Source organism: Cavia porcellus, unplaced genomic scaffold (assembly GCF_034190915.1).
Source record: "Cavia porcellus strain 051 isolate PalLab524CR breed Dunkin Hartley unplaced genomic scaffold, mCavPor4.1 scaffold_26, whole genome shotgun sequence".
Taxonomy (NCBI): Eukaryota; Metazoa; Chordata; class Mammalia; order Rodentia; family Caviidae; genus Cavia; species Cavia porcellus.
This window is the reverse complement of record NW_026947509.1, coordinates 7,961,641-7,982,641: the sequence shown is the minus strand read 5'-3', so window position 1 is coordinate 7,982,641 and position 21,001 is coordinate 7,961,641. Positions and strand designations below refer to the sequence as shown.

General features: G+C 46.0%; 1 protein-coding gene across 3 annotated transcripts in view; it reads left to right on the top strand.

The window, feature by feature from the left end:
- Positions 1 to 19,546, top strand: part of Tgfb2 (transforming growth factor beta 2) — a 77,931-nt gene extending 58,385 nt beyond the window's left edge. For all 3 annotated transcript variants that reach the window (XM_023566898.2, XM_013157670.3, XM_003474545.5), the window contains 5 exons: positions 10,392 to 10,524; positions 10,646 to 10,756; positions 12,265 to 12,442; positions 13,834 to 13,987; positions 16,678 to 19,546. In XM_023566898.2, the coding sequence (XP_023422666.1) occupies positions 10,392 to 10,524; positions 10,646 to 10,756; positions 12,265 to 12,442; positions 13,834 to 13,987; positions 16,678 to 16,836 (735 nt within the window). In that variant the 3' untranslated portion in view covers positions 16,837 to 19,546. The remainder of the gene's footprint in view (positions 1 to 10,391; positions 10,525 to 10,645; positions 10,757 to 12,264; positions 12,443 to 13,833; positions 13,988 to 16,677) is intronic.
- Positions 19,547 to 21,001: the final 1,455 nt, after the last annotated feature.

Below are 21,001 nucleotides of genomic sequence, written 5' to 3'. Positions count from 1 at the left end.
GGTCTTGGAGGACTTGATTAGTCGCCCCAAGAGTGGCCTGTTATAAAGCAAGGCCACCCGTGTGTTTGACCTCCTCCATTCACACAGCTTGCCACACTTGTACACAGTCCCACCATGCAGTGTTATCTACTGTTTGGCAGCATAGCTAGATGGCCTTCACCAGAGACCAAAGTAGTATGGCCATCCATGCTCGGAGGTCATAGACCCCAAACCCGTGAGCTGTAGCAAAAATCTTCCCTTCGAAAGTACCTAGCATCACGTATTTAGTTACAGCAACACAAAAAAGAGCAAGACAGGAAGTGATAAACTGTATTTGAAGAAAAGCTAGGTTTATCACGTATTTGTTTAGCCTGATTACCTTATAGTCACATACCCTGATTAAAGTGCTCAGCTGAGTGTAAATTACAATAAATTATGATGCAGACCAGGTATGTGTGATAAGTGTCAGGAACAGGAAAAGGTGTGTTGGAAGCGTCTTTCCTGTGTGTGTGTGTGTGTGTGTGTGTGTGTGTGTGTGTGTGAGGTGAGAGAGGACCTAGGAGGGAACCCAACAGGAAATTCATAAGACAGAGCCCAGAGCTCTTGGGACAGCAAGGATCCTTCCTCTGTGGCCTAGACCCGCCTAGGAGCTGTCAGAATCTGTCGTGCCTGGCTGTGTAGCGTGGCCTCTGGCCCTAGGGAATTTAGCTAAAAAAAGGACATTTTGATCTTAACTTCGTTTCCCTCCATTTTCACCCCTAACTGCTGCTTTCACCCCTAACATGGCCCCTTTCATCGCCTGCAACCATGTGTCACAGGCTTTGGTGGCTTTGTTGCCTTCTGTGTGGTCTCTGCATGAATCTCTCACGAGGGCCCCTGTGTCCCCGAGACCCGTGGGAGGAAAGGACTGGCTTGTCCACACGTGTGGTCACTGGGGCCCATCTGTAGAGAATTATAGGATGGGAAAGAAGGGAACAGTAGAGAATTATAGGGTGCTTGTGTCAGAGGAGAGACTCTCCTGCAGGTGCATGTGTGTGCACGTGCATGTGTGTGCACATGTGCAGGAAAGGCCACCCGGGGTCTGGGCGTGCTCTTCTTCCTTGTCATTGCTGGAGGCTGTGAGTCAGAGGTCCTGACCCACGCGCCCTGCTGGGGACCACAGAGTTGGCACAGTGACACAATGATGTGGCACCCTGACCTGCACGGAGATGGGCAGCTTCCTCACTTTTTCCTCGGGAACTGACTTCAGGCTTCGTAGGAAGATGCACTGGCTGAGAAGCCGTGGCAAGGACAGACGTGGTGACAGCACAAGTATCGGGAGTTCCAGGTCTGCTGAGCCAGCTCCAAAGGAAACCCCTGCAGTGGCCTGGCGTTGGGCACCCACTGGGCCACCAGTGACCAAGGAGAGTGTTACAGCATGAAAGCCACCTCCCCTGTTCAGATTCTCCAGAGACCCTACTTCACATTACTCAGAGACCCATTCTTGCTTTCTCTCCCTTGTCTTTATTCTCTTATTGAAATGTATTAAGTAGATAAAGTGGAATCCAGCATAAAATCTCTCTCACTGCCACATGATTTGCTCTGTCCTCTTACATGTGTATAATCCCTGTGGTGAACGTGTGGGTGGATATAATTCCTAGTTTGCATCTCTTACTACCAATGACTGATTTTTCTCGAACTTAGTCACTTGATCAGTGCTCCCTTGGTGTTTGTTAACTTGGGATTTTTTTGAGACAGGGTTTTGCTATGTAGCTCAGGCTGGCCTGAACTCACTGTGTAGCCAAGATGGTCTCAGACTCGATCCTCCTGCTTCAGCCCCCTGCATGCTGCTGCTGCTCCAGGTGTGTGGCAGCACCTGGTGTGTCTTTCTAGTAAGGTCTGTTAGCTGATGGAAATTGACCTGAGGTTTGCAGAGGAGTCTGGAGGTAATGAGTACCAGTTAGAAAAAGCATCCTCTGTCCTGACTTCTCCATTAGACTGAACATTTTTAGAACACATGCAACGCAGCATAGTTTGTGAACACTCAGGGACAGAACTTGAATTGAACACCCCCAAAAGATACACTGAGGTTCTGATACCTCAGAGTGAGATCTCACTTGGGTCAGAGGAGGTTGGGTCTCTAGGAATTGTCCAGCCAGTGTCTTTGTAAGAGAAGAACGACACACGAAGGCAGAGCCCTAGAAGGAGATGCCAGGTGAAGATGGAGACAGAGATGGGAGCAAGATGACCAGAAGCCAAGGACACTAAAGGTTACCAGGGACCACCAGAAGCTGTGGGAAGTGATCAGGGATCCTTCCCTGGAGACCTCAGAGACAGCACTGTCACCAGGACTTGATTCACACTTCCGCCTTGAAGGTCGGAGAAGGGGAAGTGTCCGGTCCTAACCACCCGGTCGGGGTGCTTCATTCCTGCAGTGGTAGGGAGCCAGCATGCCTGGTGAGGAAGCTGTGCACTGAGCAGGGGTATGCACGAAGAGGGGAAGAGGTGTGGTGCAGAGGGACTTGAGCCAGCCACCTCTGCACAGCCAGGGTGTCCTCATTACCTGCACTGTGTTCTTTTAGTGCTCAGGATCTGCCAGCTCCTCCAGTACTGACAGTCACCTTTATACCCATGCCTAGCTCCAAGAAACCTCCTCTGGCCTCAGCTCTCCGTAGCTTCCCTGGGTGCACCTTTGAGAATGGGACCATCTTCCTGTCCTGGTATTCGAGTGTCACATGTTCCTGAGGACTGTTGAATTAAGCTGGAGGAAGCAAGCTGTAAAATATACTGAAAGAAATGAGTCAGTGAGGATGCAGGTGCCTATAAGATGCTCGGCGGTTGTTCAGTGGCTGGCAACTAAACCGCCGGATCATGTCCTGTCGCTAACCTAGCTGTCCGGATTCAGCTCTCTATAGTCAAGGAGAGCGAAGCCCGCTGGAGTGGTGCCTTGGGAGTCAGCTGTTTCCCCGCAGGGAAGCCAAGGAATGCTCTGGAGTGTGCTCTTGGTGTCAGTCTGCATGCCAGGAAATTACTGGTGTTAAGATTTCAACCCGCAGAGTCATATTTCTCTAAGATTAAATCAATAAATACATAGTCCTTATCTGTGGTGCCAGTAAACCAGAATCTAAGCATTTGTGGAAATTGCAGTATGTCTGTGTTTCTGTCCATCTTTTGGGAACTCAGTGACTCACTGGAGGAGTGAACATTCACAGGTCACCCATGAAGGCTCTGGGTGCCGGGGACAGAAGCTCAGCGTAGGGAGTGATTCCCTGGGGGCTAGGGAAGGAAATGAAAGAAATCCTGTCACTGAAATGCTGGACTCAAGTTTGAATTTGAAAAGTGGAAACAATGTTTTGTTTTGGTCTTGACCAGCCCCCAGCCAGGTGAAGACGGAGGTGGGTATTTTTAGGTGAAAATCAGAAGAGGGGGAAAGGGTTGGTAGTGTAAAGACAGTGTTGTAGGGGTGTTGTGTAGCTGAGGCATTCTGGGAGGGAAAGAGAGTCTGTAAGGCCATGGTGGTGTCAGGCCGGTGTTACAGCCTGAACTAAGGGTTTAAAGCATATTCGCTAGGCTTAGGAGGCTCTGGAAGTGTTTCATCAGGTCAGGAGCATAATTACAACGATGCACCTTGATGGGGAGCCAACCAGTGCTGTTTGCTGTTTGCCTCCTTTAACACTGAGCTCTTGATGAATGTACAAGTGGATTTGAAAACTCCATATCCAGCCACCGACAGCATGGATATATGTGACTCCAGAGTCTCTGCCCCTTTCCATGACTGTACTGCTGGTTTTCAAGGGCACTGGGCACAGCCTACAAGTCTTCAAAGCACCCCGTGGGACCACTGAGGAAACAGAACAGGCACCTGGGCTGCCCTCGTGGCAGCACTGCTGTTCTCTGTTGTGTACAACATGCCACAGAGTGCTGGGTCAAGAAGCCACCAGCAGCTGAGATCCAGGAGCAGGTCCTGGTTTGGGCGCTGTTAATCACAGCCCAGTGAAGGCATGGGGCATGTTGCTGGCACCACCTTCTTGGGACGGTTGGCATAGGTGTTGAATAGCAAATCTAATTTCTAGACACTTGCAAAAGCAAAGTTCAGTAAAGTCTGATATTGGATCCATTATTGGATCCAACAATGAAATTCGAGATTAATAAAGACATACATATCATTTGCTTAGCAAATGACAAAAATGCACAAACCTAGATTACAGCAGTCCTGGTCAGAGTGGTCCCTGTACCCACAGCATCTGCAGCTTGTGGGATTATTAGAAACACAAATTTGGGGGCCATGGTATCCTCCTATTAAATCAGACACTGTGGGTCTGGGGCCCAGCATACCACACTCACAAGCCCTCAGCTATTTTTGATGCAGACTGATTTTGGACATCCCCTTTCCCTCCCTGCTCACCTTCCTTTACTTTCTCTTCTTTATTTTTCCATTCTAGGAGAGGCTTGGGGTAGAAAATCAGACTACATTTTGTAGATCTACGTGTTCTGCTGGACCCCAGGAACTCATTTTAAGAAAGATGTAGGAAGGATTGAAGTACCCTTGCAGCCTTGTCCTGGACGAAATCACCTTTGTGTCTGGGGGCTGCTGTGGTGCAGAGAACTTCTGTATCTTGCTCTAGAGAGCAAAATCCAATTGTGAAAGACACAATTTACTAGCATGAAGAGGGATGCTATCTTATCCGTGCTGTTCCTACAGTGCTTGGGTGATTCACCTAATGCATCATGAGGACCACTTCACAGGGTTTTTTGACTCCTAAAAATTACATGAAAATGCTTAAATATTGGAAGATCTGCAAAGGTTTACAAATAGAAGCCAGTGGTGCTATCATTAGCTGAGACCTCTTGATGGAAATTTTAAGAATCTCAGCAATTTGAATGACTCCAAAGTGATGAGGATGACCTTTCTCATGAAGTAGTGAGTTCATTGTCAAGAGAGGGCTTTAGACAAAGATGTCACAGACTGAGCTCTGTTGGGCTGGAGCAGATGGCCCCTGAGTGCTTTCCAGCCATCCTGCTTTCTGATATTGACGCGAATGACTGGGGTCAAGCAGACTGGAGAGAATCATGCTCCTCGTGAATTCAGCATTTGTTGTTCTCTGCACAATTCACCCCCAAACACTCAAACACTTAGATACATTCAAACGTTAAGCACAGTAAGAACGTTAAATGCATTTAAAGCCTCGAGGGCTGACGCTTGTTAACTTGATGTCAGTTTTCCCCCACCTCCCTTGTGTTAAATTTCTTTTCCACCAGAAGTCTGTCAGATTGAATTAGGCCCTTGGTTCTTCTGCCAGCCCCTTAATGTCTGAACATGGGAAGTAACATTGAATTCCCAGTACTTTCTTACAACTCTGCAGTGTCTCAGAATATGAGAGATGTCTGTTGATGTCTAAGCCAAACCTTAAATTGATTTGTAGCTGCTCCTTTAATTCTAAGATTTTCTTTGGTTATAATTTTGCAGCTAGTGTTTTAATTCTTGTTTTTTTTTAACCTCCAAACATTGGGTAACATGAGTGACTTCCATTCCTATCCACTCTCTGTCTGGCTGCTTTCCAGGAGTGGAGAAATGAATGAATCCTTTTGTGTAGGGGTTTTGTGACTTGGTGAAGAGCTTAGAGCCTTGCCAGAGGTGCTGTGTGGGCACTGTGCACATGGCATGTGTAAGGTGTGTGTAGCAGTAATGAAGGCAGCGGCAGACATCTCTGCAGGTGGGCCCAAGCCAGAGACAGCCAAGTCTCATTTTCAGCTCATGGGAATCCTCCTTTCTAATTCAGGCAGGACCGGTTGTTGGTCAACTATTTAAAAAGAAAGATATTAAAGTAGAGGATTAAAAAGACAGAGAGACGTGATCTTAAATTTTCAAATTTCAAATGACTGTATGTAAATATGTGTACTCATGTATGCACACACAAACAAGCACTCTCATGCTGAGGCTGAATATTTTTTGGAAGGCAAAGGAATTTTTTTGACATCGCCCTTCCCAGTTGTCATGACTTTTTTTTTTAACCTGAGCCACATCCACAGTGCATCATTTATGATTTCTAATTTTTATTTTTGTTGAAGTAGAAAGTTAAAGAACTTGTCAAACTTTCAGAGTGTGGGATTGCACTCATGTGATTTCATTCTAGTACCTATTTTATGGCTATCTCCCATACACGTGGATTAGAAAAACACCATATATATATTTACTTTTAATAATTGTTTACACAATCCAGTGACACTGAGTATATTCGCAGTGCTGCCATCATCACAATCCATTTCCCGAATTCTTTTACCCCAGCTAGGAGTTCTGCAGCAGTGACAACATATTGGCCCATTACCCTCTCCTCCCTGCCCCAGGGACCTCTTCTGCTGTTCCTCCCTGTGAGTTCTGCCTATGTAGGGTTCTCTCTGAGTTAAACGCGCAGTGTCTGTCCTTTTGTGTCTGGCTTACGAGACTCGGTGTAACGTCCTCACAGTGTGTCCATGCTGGGATGTGTGACTATTCTGTTCCCCTTTGTGGCTACCTGTTTGTCTGCGCTCACTCACCAGGGTTTTGCCCAGGAGTGGAATTGCTAGATCACATGATAACTCTTACGTTTATTCTTTTGAGGAATGGCCAGACTTTTCCAGAAAACATTTTTCTTATAGCAGCTTGACTTTTGACTTTTCAAGACACTCTCAGGGTTTTCACAGAAGCTGCAGCTCTTTTTCTGTTGTTCCTGTATTGCATCATCAGTTTGAATCATTTAATTAAGTCCTATAATTGCAGGAATAAGTCTAAGTGTCAGGAGCAGGTTTGAAAACACACAGTAGAAACTTGCTAAGTGCACAAATCCACTGGGAAGACCGGAAGCTCCTGGAGAGCAGCTTCCCCGCCACGCGCCCCGGGGTGCTGTGGGCCCCCGGCAGGTGCATAGCTCTGCCCCTGATGGAGCACAGTGATGAAGTGAACAGGCCAGGGAGGAAGCTCCTGCAGCTCCACAGGCTTATCTCAGTTGTGCTATGATGTGGAAAGCAACGTAGGAACCAGTGGCTGAGGGCCTAAAAGACCACCGCACAGTCTCCACTGTTAACCTTCGTGTCCTTGCTGTGGAGGCTGAACAAGGATACACAGCAGGGGCAGGTGACTCGCCTGGTCACTTTTTGTATGAATTCTGAACTTAAGGGAAGACAAATGGTAGAAGTTGATTCACAGGCCTTCTTTACTCTTGGTGTAACTTAGCTTAGTGATAATCAGTACCTAAGCAGGGGAAAGGGAGTTGTAACTGTTAGGTGGAAACAGACAGCTTTCCAGTTACGCTGCTGTGTTGAAATGGGATCGGAAGGTTTACTGGACAGCTCCGAAGGGGAGTCAGGAAGCTGTGGGAGGGATACCCCCATAGAGCATCTTCCATCCTTGGTAGCCACCCAAATAATGACAGGTTTGGAAACTGTCCCTGTAAACATGGAATAAGGGAGCTGGGTTTATTAGGCTGAGGGAGAGAGCTGAGTACACTGAGTGGACCTTCATCATCGTCTCCAAGAATATGTGGGGTATTCTCTGAGTGAGGAAGCAGCTGTTTCCTGTTCTGCCAAGGATGGAGAAGAAGACTGGAGCTCAGAAGCAGCAGGTAGGCAGAAAGCTCCTTGTCCGTGAAGTGCAAAGCAACAGACTGGCGAGACCCAGTCCCTCCCCTGCTTCAGAATTACGCAGTTGCCTGTTTCCTGAGTGGGTTATGTATTCTACAACCACGTAGTGGTAAAAAGGAAAAGGAGGAGCAAGAGGAGGAGGAGGAAAAAGGAACAAGAAAAGGAAAGGGACTTGAGAGCGCCTTTTAGCCATGTGAGAGATGAGGGTGCCCGTGGTTGTGGTCCCAGGGCTCTAAGGTTAGGGCAGCTCTGGCTGCTCAGACTGCTAGTAAGATTTAAAGCAAGAAAGCTCCAGGCTCTCTTTGGTACTCTATTTTCTTTTTACAGCAAGATAATCCACATTTATTCTTTCTCTGTGACCTAAAGAATTTTCAAAAATTCATTGATCTGCATTTTTTACATTCATTTGGTCAAAATGGTCATAAGTTTCTTTTTAAGTTTTGTGTCTAAGTTTTGGGGCTGAATATCACATAAGTGTAGCTATATGTGCATGTATCATATAGACATGCACATTTGATATTTGGTATAAACTTAATATATAATTTGCATGTTAAAAATATGTCATAAATTATATCATAGTATAGTAATATATATAATTAACTCTACAGTGAGAGTAGTGTTTTGTTCTAGGCAGTGTGTCTATGTATAAGTTATACAATGATGAATAATACATACAGTATGCTACTTGGGAGCTCAGCAAATATGCAAAGGGCTGTGTGACCCCAACCTATCCCTGTAGGAAATCAACCAGAAGGACAATTTAAAGACAGAGTATTGAGCTTGGTGCATGGCAGGAAGTTTTAACTAGTGAGACAGATGGGAATGTCTGAAGACCTCTTCCCAAGCATTGTTTCTATTGGCCTTACCCCATCATAGGCTAGTATGCGTTTATTCTCAATTGGACAAGTGATGTCCTGTCGTCCAACTGGGAGTTATTTTCAAGGCCATCTTTAACGCTTAGAGGTAACAGAGGGTAATGCTGCCCTCTGTTAAGCTGTCCTTTGAAAGTTATATCTGTATACCAGCTTTAACTGCGTTTACATTCCACCATGTTACATTTTCGTCGTGTGCCTCATTCATTCTAATCTTATTTAAAGATCTTTGCTGTTACTATGGAATGCTTTCTGCCATCTGGAAAGGGGTCACGGTGAATCATGATCCAACTTTGGCTCCCGTAACTTTTCCGGCCTGTCGCATGCAGCACTGCAGTGGGAAAGTGGGCTGGGCTGCCTGGAATCCTCCCCACCCTGTTCACTGTGAGATGTTGGCCAGTTTCTCCACCTCTCTGAGTTCCCGTGCCCTTCATCTACCTTACAGGAACATACTGAAGATTAAATTGAGTGAAATATGTGTAGCAAGCCCAGAGGCCATTATGCTCGGCTTCTGAGTCATGCTTCCTTGTTTCCCATGGTTCACAAAGTGCCTCTCTTGACTGTTCCAGGGTCACATTACCGATACCTCTTGGTTCTTTCCATGTAGTGGGTTTCGCGGGACCACCGAGGGAGGTCTATAGTATAGGCTTTGTCTCTTTAGGAGGGCGCCCAGGAGTCCAACTGTATGAGTCTATTTCCTTTTCTATACTTTCTTATTCCAGAAAAATAAAAGTCTTCTATAATAATATTCCAGGAAGAGTTTGTTGCCAGATTACCTGAAGCAAATAGTGTACACACACGGGAAGAAAGTGATTTCAAAATCAGAGGGAAGATTACACATTTTTGCTCTATAAGATTTGCAGGAGAGTTAAGAAGGTGTTCTTGATATTCTGACTGTCCTTTAACACACACTAGTTCCATTCAGCGTTGTGCTTGGAGTGATGTCACACCAAAGACATGACCTCTGACTTCGAGAAGCTTATGGTTTTGGAGAGACCAAATCCATAGCATGAAATGACTACAGCGGACTTAGACTGAATGCTGTCTGAGCCCCTTAGGATGAGCAGAGTGGCCTACAGAGTCAGGGCTGGGATTTGTTCTAGCTCTAGGAGACGCAGGGTGGTAGTTTAGTTCATGAAACACTATCATTTCAAGATAGCATTGTTAGAAACTGCCTCAAGTGTTTATTTCCCATAGAAACCCAAGAATGCCGCAGTTGCTCTGTATTTATTTGAAACAAAGGGTCTTCCTGGAATCCCAGGGTCCAGGCTGATTGACTTGCAGATTGTCTTCCGCACGCTAAGCCAGATTGCTCCTGCTCAAGTTCATTCTTGGACTGTAGTATGGGGGGATCTTCATAAATCAGAGCAAGTCACATGGGGAGTCAAAAGCCCAGATGGAGCCTTACCTCCAAAGCTGAGGCTGGACCCTTATTTTAAGGCCAGTGAATTTTGGGATCAAAGATTAGATCTTTTTCTTGTTATTAGAAGGAGATTTGCAATTCAGAGACTTTGGAGGTTGAGCCCAGGTCCTCTGAACTGGATTCCTCTTTCTATTCCTCCCTGTCCCTCAGCCCCCAAAGAAAAGAGATAAGTGGAGCAACAGACAAGTAGCGTATCAACTTAACTAGCATAGACTTTAGGGCTGAAACCGTGCAAAGCCTGAGTCAGCAAATAAAATAATTACTGTCAGTTTCTTTTAGACACGTGGTTTTATGGTTTGTGTCACCTTTATCATAACATGCAGCTGATTTAGTAGCTCTGTTTTTCATGGCAAATGGCCTGGTGTGACGTTTTCTGCATGTGGCCACGCTGCTGAGATGACAGTGCATGGCGAGACTGGAGCAAAGTTAAATTTAGATGATGCGCTGGGATAATGATAGTGGTTTGGTTGCCATATTGTCAGTGCGCCAATGAAGGTTTTTCTCTTGCTCTTTCCCTTTAGATCCTCAAATCCAAAGACTTAACGTCTCCAAACCAGCGCTACATTGACAGCAAAGTTGTGAAAACAAGAGCAGAAGGAGAATGGCTGTCCTTCGATGTGACAGATGCTGTCCATGAATGGCTTCACCATAAAGGTTGGGGACTGACCCCGCTTCTTTCCCCCATGTTCCATGGCCCTCAGTTATTGTAAATTGATTGCAAATTTAAGGGCAAAAACACACATGCAAATGACCTCCTTGATTTCATGTTTTCCAGATAGGAATCTCGGATTTAAGATAAGTTTACACTGTCCCTGCTGCACCTTTGTGCCATCTAATAATTACATCATACCCAATAAAACTGAAGAGCTAGAAGCAAGATTCGCAGGTAAGTGAAACTCAATCATCTGAGATGGGGGAGGACTCTTGTTGGGATTTCATGGTGGGGCCAGAGTCAGTTTGCATCTGATAGGCTGGTGAGACAAGGGGAGTTTCATAATGTGGATGACTATATGGTTGGAGAAAGCGAGAAGCAGAAAGGATTGGAAGAAAGGGAAAGGGACTGATTCTAAGTTTCCAAGGCTCACTGCTGCAGGGATGGATGATCAAAGTAATTTACTGGCTCGTTAACCCTTCAGACAATTAGAATAGTCAGCTGAGCCATTTACTCTTCATTTAAGCAAGGCAAGTTCCCATGTGTTTTCATATGATAGCAGTGGGTAGCCTGCATTCAAGGAAGTCTGTGGATAATTCCCCAAACAGAATGCTCAGAACAGACAACTCGATTTCACTAAACAAAGGAGTCTTCTTACATTGTGGTTTCTAAACTCATCTTTCCATGTACTGGCACCCTGTACCCAGCATTTCCAGGGACTTCCTTACCAGAACAGTATAGTAACTTACAAAATATAAAAAGATTTTGGTTTTCCCCTGGCCCACTCTAAATGAGTAAGCCACAGGTCAGTGGGAATGAGGAGTGTGAGGACCTGGGTCACTTTCTGTACTGGACAGTGCGTCACCAGTTAAGGAGAGGTGGCAAGAGTCTGTGCCCATGGGCTCGGGCAACCCTGCCTGTACTGCCAGGTCAGGGAGCTGATTTCCCTTCCTTTCTAACATCTTCCAGGACCTCTGTCCACTTTCAGAAGGCCACTGTGGCCCTTGATCGTAGAAAAATACTCCCAGAGGTCTAGCATTTATTTCAGTCTCTAACCCAGCCATGATTCTCTTGTATGGAGATTAAATGCTTAAACTGGCAGTCTCCGGAGCATGCTTGGGGGGGGGGGGCTCAAGTTTCTAAATCTCAGATGGAATCAGGAAAGTGTTGAGGATGCCATACAATAAATGCATATGAAAAAGCCGTTTCTTCACAGCTTCCCAAAATAGCATTAGGTAAGGGTGACTCCTGCTTCACTTGAACCTGATTCACTGCCGCTTAGCTGCCGGTTTATGTTCCTTAGTGAGGTCTTCTGCGCATAGCTGTCCCGGGGAGGGAGTGAACCACGGGTGGCAAAGCATCTTCTGTGGCCATGTGTGCAGCTGTCAAAGGTCTGAACACAGACCGCACTGAGCACTGACTGGTCAACGGCCTGGACTGCCCTCGGGCCATTGGTCACAGACTTCTTAGGCAGGACTCCTCTGAGCCGTGGTCCTCTCTTTGACACCGAGCTGCCTTCTGATGAGAGCCCCTGTTAGAAGTGTCGTCACCCGTGGTTATCCTGTGGTCTCCTCGGGGGAATGACAGTAGCCAGGCTGAGGGTGGTCATCACTGCTACTTATGACAACATGCAAAGGGAAAAAAAAAAAAAAAAAAAAAATATATATATATATATATATGTAGCTGATGGTGTGTGATGAAGAGAAAGCTAAATGTTTATCACCCAAATGCATTTTTTCAAGGTATTGATGGCACCTCCACATATACCAGTGGTGATCAGAAAACTATAAAGTCCACTAGGAAAACAAACAGTGGGAAGACCCCACATCTCCTGCTAATGTTGTTGCCCTCCTACAGACTGGAGTCACCACCGTCCAACCGGCGGAAGAAGCGCGCTTTGGACGCGGCCTATTGCTTTAGGTAAAGGAATGAACGCTGCTGACCTTGTCCAGCCTTTGCTGTCTTTTGCTGCACGGCGGCCTGAATGGTACTCATGTGCCCAGGCCAGCACGGGGCAGCATGGGTCCTCAGATCCTCACACAGGCTTGAAACAGTTGCTTCTGTGTCGTGTTGGTCACCGGCTCAGCCGCAAAGCAAGTGTGGAAGGAGAAGCTAGCCCTGAAAGTTGGTGCCACAGCTTCTCTACGCAGCTTTGATGTTAAAAGGCAAATGAGCCCTCTGCTCCCCAAAGGACTGCGAGTTGGTTTAGCTCCCCCATCTACACGCAGCCTTCCCTTCTCTTCCGAGGGGCCTTGGCCAGGGCCTTCTGCAGTGAAGGTGACCAAGCGGGGAGCCGCAGGCGGAGGTGAAGGGACAGTTCCCGTGTGAATTGCTCTGCGGGGGAGAGTGAGTGTTCTCCGAGGCTTCTATCAGACATAGCAAGAAGCGGCCTCTGATTTGGTTTATGGTTGTGGTTTTACTTGTGTGTGTGGTGTGTGTGTTTGCCATTTTGGCTTTACTGGAGATTGAACTCGGGCCTTTATACCTTTATACTAAGCTATATACTCAGCTTGCTTGCTTTTCTCTTTCTTTCTTTCTTTTTCCTTCCTTCCTTCCTTCTTTCTTCCTTCTTCTTTCTTTCTCTTCTTTCCCTTCCTTCCTTCTTTCCTCTTCAGAGTCTTACTCCATTGCTAAATTGCCCAAGTTGGGCTTCAACTAGTGATCCTCCTGCCTCAGCCTCAGAGTTCTGGGATTACAGGCATGTAGTACTATGCCCAGCTAACGGTCCTGAGGCGGTCCTGAGCCAGTCCAGGTCCTCTGTGATAAAAGCACTCAGCATATCAAAAGCCACGAGCAGAGTGGCATCTTTTGGTTGCTAGCATCATCGATTGCCCTTAGTAAGATTCTGTTTTTGTTCATATCCAATTCATTCCTACATCTGGGAATATGTGGTGAAATAGATCTTGACTTAGAAGAGAAGTTTTGTATGGTTCTTGGGTTATTGCTGCTGCTTTTCACTCCGTGTACATGAAAGGGCTTTTGAGCTGGATGCCAGAACAGCCTTGGTTGCTTCACTGGTTGGTTGGTGTCTCTCCCTCCCAGCCACCTGCCTGCTTGTCTGTAGTCATTTGAGGGGCAGGTTTGCCTTTCTAGGTTACAGGCAGGGAGTCACAGTGTATAATGAACTCACTGGAGAGTAGTCCAGCGAATTCCCATCACATCCTGTCCTGAAATCATTTGAGATTACGATAAAATTCAGCCCGTGCTCACAGCGTGTCAGGTGTTTGCTGGACAAATGAATCATTGCTCTGGTTTGGAGCTTGGCTAGTGGGAAGCCGCTTTAAAATCTGCACTGCTCTCTGTCTCCACAGAAATGTGCAGGATAACTGCTGCCTGCGTCCACTTTACATTGATTTCAAGCGGGATCTTGGGTGGAAATGGATTCATGAACCCAAAGGGTACAATGCCAACTTCTGTGCTGGGGCCTGCCCATACCTGTGGAGCTCGGACACCCAGCACAGCAGGGTGAGTATTTGCTAACCTGACTCCTTCGTTCCAGCAACCAGGCATGCCTGCTGCCAGGACACATTTCCAAGTGAGTGGTAGCAGGCCTGGGGGCCTTTTGCCATCACATGTGCATGGTGCTTGACAAACCTGTTCAGAGGAGAAGAAAGCCATAAGCAGTAGATGAAATCTGCAAGAGCCTCGATCCATTTGAAACAGTAGAGCTTATGCCACTTGAAGGAAGCTTTACCAATTTGTTCTTGTTTTATGTGAATAGTAGCTGACAAAGTCAGCTCTTTGAGTTACTGTATTACATGGTCTCATGTATACAGAAGGTGTAAAGGGACACGGGTCCTCTGCGTAAGGAAAGAATCCATCGTCACCACCACCTTAGATTGTCAGTCAGAAAGACTGTGGGAGCTCCAGATAATGCATAGTGTTTTACTAGCATGTGACAATTGGGACACCATTAACCTCTCTGAATCTCAGTTTCTTATCAGGAAAAAGAATGTCTCTATTAAAAGTGATCTTTAAAGCAATTCAAGCTGAAAAAGAGTAACCTAGAGCAGGAGTGCTTTACTCAGCACCTCATGGAGGACCACTGTTGGAAGGCAGGTCCAGGGCTGGCGGCTGTGGGTTTCCAGCACTCACTAGCAAGGCCTTTGTCTGATATCTGCCCACAGGCTTCCCCCATGCTTCCCGATGCCCGATTTTAGAGGTGGAAAGGACTCCCGTAAGTCATCTGTTCCAAACCTTTCGTTTTTCTAAAGAAACCAGGGCCTGGATGACCTGCCCAAGACCAACAGAAGGTTAGGGACAGACGGGGCTGGGAAGGCCGCCCTCCTTGTTTCATAACCGGGCCTCCATCTGATGCGTCCCACAGCGTTTAATTCCTGAACTGTGGCTACACCGGGCGGCTTTCCCCTCTGCTCCTTATTCCTCTGTAAATCTCTCCCTATTACAGAGGCTTGCGAAAGGTTGCCTTCACGGCAGGGTAGGAAAACGAGTCTCCTGCCAAAAAGATCACATAATGCTTTCAGTTCAGTTCAGGAGTCTGGAGTTATCAATTATCCTGGACAATCTGTGTTACAAAATCACCTCTTCGGTGCTCATGAAAAATCACGTGTGAGCAGCGGGATCCCAAGTCTGTTTATCTATAAAGGCCCGCTTCAGCGGGAGCTCGGATGGACAAGGGGGCTCCCTCCCTCCACCCCCACCGTAGGCCCTGGCGCTCTGGGTGTCCACGTGCCTGGCCACGTGAGGGAGGCCGCTCGTGCCCGTCCCTTTGTCTGAGCGCTCTGGCCAGGCTGCTCCATGTGGGCTGCGGCAGCAGTAGCTGCAATGTGGGCACGGCCTTGCTGCCAAGTAGAAACATAATTCTCCTCCCCATACACAGAAGGAGTGTGTGCAGGCTGAGACCGCGCTTGTTTCTCAAGGAGAGAGGAAGAATAACTGTCATGGTCACAAATATGTGGTTTGGACAGTTCCCCAAGAAGCCAGGGGTGGCTTAATAAAGTAGGCAGTGTTGCCGTGCTGAACAGATCTTCTGTCTTAGGCTGAAAAACTTGCAGTGAATCTCGAGGAAAAGGTCACTTGCTGTTTGAGTAACACATTAATGGCACCCTTGGAAATCCGTGTGTCACTGCGGGGCACCCACCCGCTTGCCTCAGTGAACCTCTCCCACCGCTTTGGTACCAAACGGGGTGAGGGCGAGGCTCACTGCGCTCTGTTCCAGGGCTCTCTCCCCAGGCCCCAAGTTAGCGAGTCCTGTTCACTAGAGGGAAGGGTAAAGGACGCCTGCTGCTCCTCATAGCTTTTGTAAGCGAAATGTGTGAAAGTGAGTAATGAAGAGTACAGACTGCTTTCCACATTGTTCTGAGCCCTGTCATTGTTAGGAAGCAATCATAAATGAGAAAGCTTTTTTTTTTTTTAAGTGAAAGTTTAGGTAACATTGAATATGCCTGAGAAGACACTTAACACAAAAATGTTGACCCAGCAGACCACCTAGTCTGTCTGTACCTAAGCATAGGTGGCTGGGGATTTAGCTCAGCAGCCCAAGTGCCTGCCCGGCAAGAGCAAGATTGCTAGTACCAAAAAAAAAGAAAAAAAACCACACACAAGTTACAATGAGGACCTGACCACAGCATTCGATTCTTCTGTTTAGCCATGCGTTCGATTGTTCAGCAAGCACTTGTGTGTTATTTTACACAGGGAACTGCTCTGGCTGTGAGGTATAAAGACTATGAGTGAACTCTTAATCCATTTAGGAATTCTGAAAAATATTCACAGGACAGCTTCACCTGCAGAGTAGTGTAGCAGGAAGACCAGATGCTAAGATGCCTGGGAAGTGTGGGCCTCCACGTGGTGGCCAGAGCCGACCTCCTGGAAAAGTTAGGAAAATCTGCTGAAGGGACACTTCCGTCCAGTTTGCATCTGATAAGTTCATTTGCTGATGCTGTACAGAAAATGCATTTCGTGGGAAAAGTTGACTCTGCTAATGGCTGTGGACACATCCTAGTCCCAATCTGATTATAATTTAGGGTCCAGAAAATATGATCCCCAACGAAAAATATTTCAGGCTGCCTACGGTGTGCTTTGACTGGTAACAGCGTGAAGTGGTTCTTTGAAACTAATTGTTCCGTGTTTCTTTTGTTCTTTGTTTCTTGCTCCTCATTCCCCATGCTGCCCGCCCGTCCTCTCCCGCATCCCAGGTCCTCAGCTTGTACAACACTATAAACCCGGAGGCCTCTGCGTCTCCGTGCTGCGTGTCCCAGGACTTGGAACCGCTCACCATCCTGTACTACATTGGCAAAACGCCCAAGATCGAGCAGCTCTCCAACATGATTGTCAAGTCCTGCAAGTGCAGCTAAGGGTCCTGGGCGGGCAGCCAGGCGAGAATCCCAAAACCACCACCACCACCACCACGACAACGATGATGCACGTAACGAGAAAACCTAGGCAAGCCTTGGCGCAGCAGTGTTAGCGTTTCCGGAAAAGCGGTACTAGTTCAGACCCTTGGGAAGTGTGTGTTCTGTGTGTGAAAAGTGGCATCTGAAACAAAAAACAAACCAGGTAGAAGGCCTCATTCTACATTTCACCTCCTTTGTAAGAGAGAGACAAGAAGCAAGCCTTTTCTTTAAAGAAAAAAATAAACACTGGAAGAATTTGTTAGTGTTAATTATGTGAAAGAAAAAAATGAGAACCAGGAGAATCCCGGTCCTGCCTTCTGTCTGGCCGTGCGCTGGGCACCGAGGCCACCCCCTCCTGGGCTTCCCAGCCAGTTATTTATTGTGTGTTACTACATAAGGAACGTTTCATTGCCCTTGGAAAATCGAACAGGTGTATCAAGCGGAGACCAAATCCTTTGCCAGGAACTCCAGGATGGCTTAAGGAAACTTGAACTCAAACGAGCCAGAAAAAAAAGAAGTCATTAATGGGGAAAAAAAGGAAAGAAAAAAAGAAAACGTGAGTTATTCTATGACCCAGCAAGTCTGCTCTGAGACAAAGACCTGGAAGCACATGCCACGTACCGACCCCCTGAGGAACACGTGAGCAGGGTTCAGACACTAAAAAGCCTGATAATAAAAGAAGTTTTCAGCCAGAATAAGTCTGTAAGATTTTTTTCCTTTGGATTGTATATGGTTCTTTGTCAGTTTAGTAAACTAGTGAAATGTGGAAATGTTTTGACACATACTGGTCAGACTTCGAACCTGCAAGTATTGCTGTGTACCTAACACTACAGGCTTCTCCTTTGTTTCGGCGTATGTAACCCTACCTGTATTATTAAAATAGATGGGTATAGAAGCCAGCGTAATTGAAAACACATCTGCAGATCTTTGTGAACTATTAAGTCACAACGGTAACTACTTCATATCTGATGTGTAAATTCTGACCATATTTTTAATATTCTGTAATAACGTCAGCCACGATTTAGATGGGACTTAAATTTGAACTCTTTTTAATGATCACTCACAATTAATTGTGTTTCCTTTAGCTGGCCAGTATTTTGAGGAAAGCCCCTAGGTTTTGCCTTGTACTACAAAGGTATTTTTTAAATAAGATTTGCTCTCTCTTGCTTTCTGTATTGTCCATTTCTAAAACATGAGCTCCCTGGGTTTGTCTTTTTTTTTTTTTCTTTTACAAAAAGAATACATTTGAATTTAGTGGTCTTCTTTCATCTTCTGATCATCATTACTAATCAAATCAGATGTTAAAAATCAAGTCAGATGTTAGGAAAATGGGAAATATGGAAACAGATCATTAAGGAGAAACGTTTTAATTTTTACAAGAATCTAAGAATCTGAAGTCAGAATCCTGGTGACTGAGCTAACATGGTTTAGTTAGTATCTTCACAGAATTTTATTGTTACTAAAAAGCAAGCAGTTGAGGAAATTCTTTTGCTATAGTCAGTTTTTTCGTGTTCAGGGGGAAACGGAAAGATGCACATTGTAGTTACTTTTTGTAAAGGATGGAAAAAAATCCAGGTTACCAGTAGTAGTTTCTCTTACTTCACTGAAGTTAAGGATTTTTTTTTTTTTTTTTTTTTTTTTTTTTTTTTTGTCTTTCTTTGAGACAGGGTTTCACTATGAAGTTCAGGCTGGCCTTGAACTCACTTGTAGCTCTGGCTGGCCTCCAACTCACAGCGATCCTCTTGCCTCAGCCTCCTGAGTGCTGGGATTACAGTGTGGGCCACCACGCCCAGCAAGATTAAGGTTTTTGATAGATGTTCTTGGAAGGTCAAAAAGGCACAAGCCAAATTCTCATACGATTAAAATATCCTTTTTCCTCCGAGTGAGAGTTATCTGTAATTGGGCTTGAGTTTACTTGGCTTACACAAATGATTTGTCACATCATTTCAGAGGAGGTACCTCACGTCTGAGTTTGTAGGTATGTTTGTCATTTATTTAGCTTTCAGGTAAAAATTTATAGGCAAATCAATGGATAGTTACAGTTTCACCTAAGGGCAGCGGGCGTGAGGAATGGTGTATTGCCTTGTTGACATTTCCTGTTGTAATTAAAATGAAGAATTGATTTGCAGGTCTGAAAACTGGAAGAGCAAGCTCCAGAGAGGATGCCACAGTAGTGATCAGCTATTATGTTGGGGTAACCCGATCCCAGGTTTGAGTGTGTGTTGAGTTTTTCCTCTTCCACTCTTCTGTTAATTCTGTGTAAATCATTTTTATTTCTGCAGGTATTTTCCTTTCAGATAAAGATGACATTTTGGTTTGTATTATTTTGTCTTTCCTTGTGAATGCACTGATAATATTTTAAATGCTCTATTTTAAGATCTCCTGAATCTTTTTGTTGTTAATTGGGGGGGGGGTCCTACGAGGTCTTTATTTTCCATCACTATGTGTTGCCATGGGAGGGGCGGCGGAGGGCGGGAAGGGAGGAGAGAGAAGCCCGGAGGGCAGCAGTGTATGTGTTAAGCAGCAGTACAGTTCGGGGGTTGGCATGGTAAAACATTGGAATAGAAGATTAGCTGTTTTGTACTTTGACGACCAATTATGCTGTATTTTAACACACGATGTATGTCTGTTCTTGTGGTGCTCTAGTGGTAAATAAATTATTTCAATCCTATGTTGTTGTTTGTGTCCTCTTCTGATGCCATCTCTGAGTCTGGGGAATGTCAAGGATGCATTGAGAAGGTTCCCCAGCTGCAAGATCGGGAAGCACAGGCACCCCTGTGCTTTCTTCGTAAGCATCTTGTCCCCATAATGTCACCCTGTGGGTCAAGAACCAGGACTTATCTGTCCAGGACTGAAGAAAGCCCTGGGCAATCTATTTATTCTCCTGCATATTGCATTTGGTAATCATTTGCAATTTAGTTTCCATCCAGCTCGACCGTTTACCAGAAAAAATTCAGGGAGGTATTTGCACTATGATTTGGCTTTCTGGTTCTATGTTCTGCCAACCCCAGGGCCAAAAGAACTGGTCTAGACAGTATCCCCTGTAGCCCCAGAACTTCGAGGGTGGTGGAGCCAGCCAGATATAACAACAGCCACATGCTTTGGGGGATGCTTGTTTGGGATTTCACCAACACCACTGCCCACATGTGCACACACACACACACACACACACACACACACGCATACACACACCGTTCTTTGCAACAGCCTTAGCTATTACCATCAAGACTTCTCAAGTGAATTGTCAGGATCTTAATAAACAGAACCTAATAAAAAGGAAAGCACTTTTAACTCTGGTGTTTGAAAGAACTGGTTTGTGTTTGTCAAATTGTCTGAACACCACGTAGACACAAATGTTGATTTGATTGCCAGGGCAGGGCAGAAAATGATTCCTGTGTCTACAGTCTTGTGTGTCTTTGACTTTTCATACACACCTCCCAGAGAGGAAGCAAACCACTCTGCACTGAGTTCCTGCTCCACAGAGAGCAGATCGTACCAGAGCCACTCTGCCGCTCACACAGGTTTACCTTATGCTTACAAATTTGAGGAAACCCGAGAAGCAGCGAAGGGGAGCCCTCCGGGCTCTATCGGCTTGGGGAAGCCTTGCAGCCACTCTGTTCCCTTATCTTTCTTTGGGGCTGTTATGGTTGGTGCTGGGGTGGAACCCAGGGCCTCAGGGATGCTATAAGCACATAGACACCAGCGTCCTGTGGCCTCACCCTTTCTTTAAATGAGGACGGGGACACCACCGGCCTTGCAGAGTTTTCCTTTTGTCTTTGTGCCCGTCTTGCCTTTCAGTGAGTGAGCATGTGTATGAAAAGCTCTAACCTTGGTTCCCATCTCTCTGGAGGATCCTCAGTGCTTCCACGGTGCTTCCCAGCGCGTTCTAGTTTTGGCTTCTCAGCAACTCTGCCGCAGTAAGCTTTTTGTTTCCAGCTGTGACCTCAAGGTACGCTTCTCTGTCTTAATATTAAATGTGAGAAATCTCCAGATCCTGTAAGTCAATCAAGCCACGCGCAATTCCTGTGAATATTCCAAAACTGTATGTTAACCTTCTGGCTATAGAAAGAGACATAAAATTGCTGAAAACAGAAGCTTTGGTTAAATCCTCTGGCAAAAAAATCAA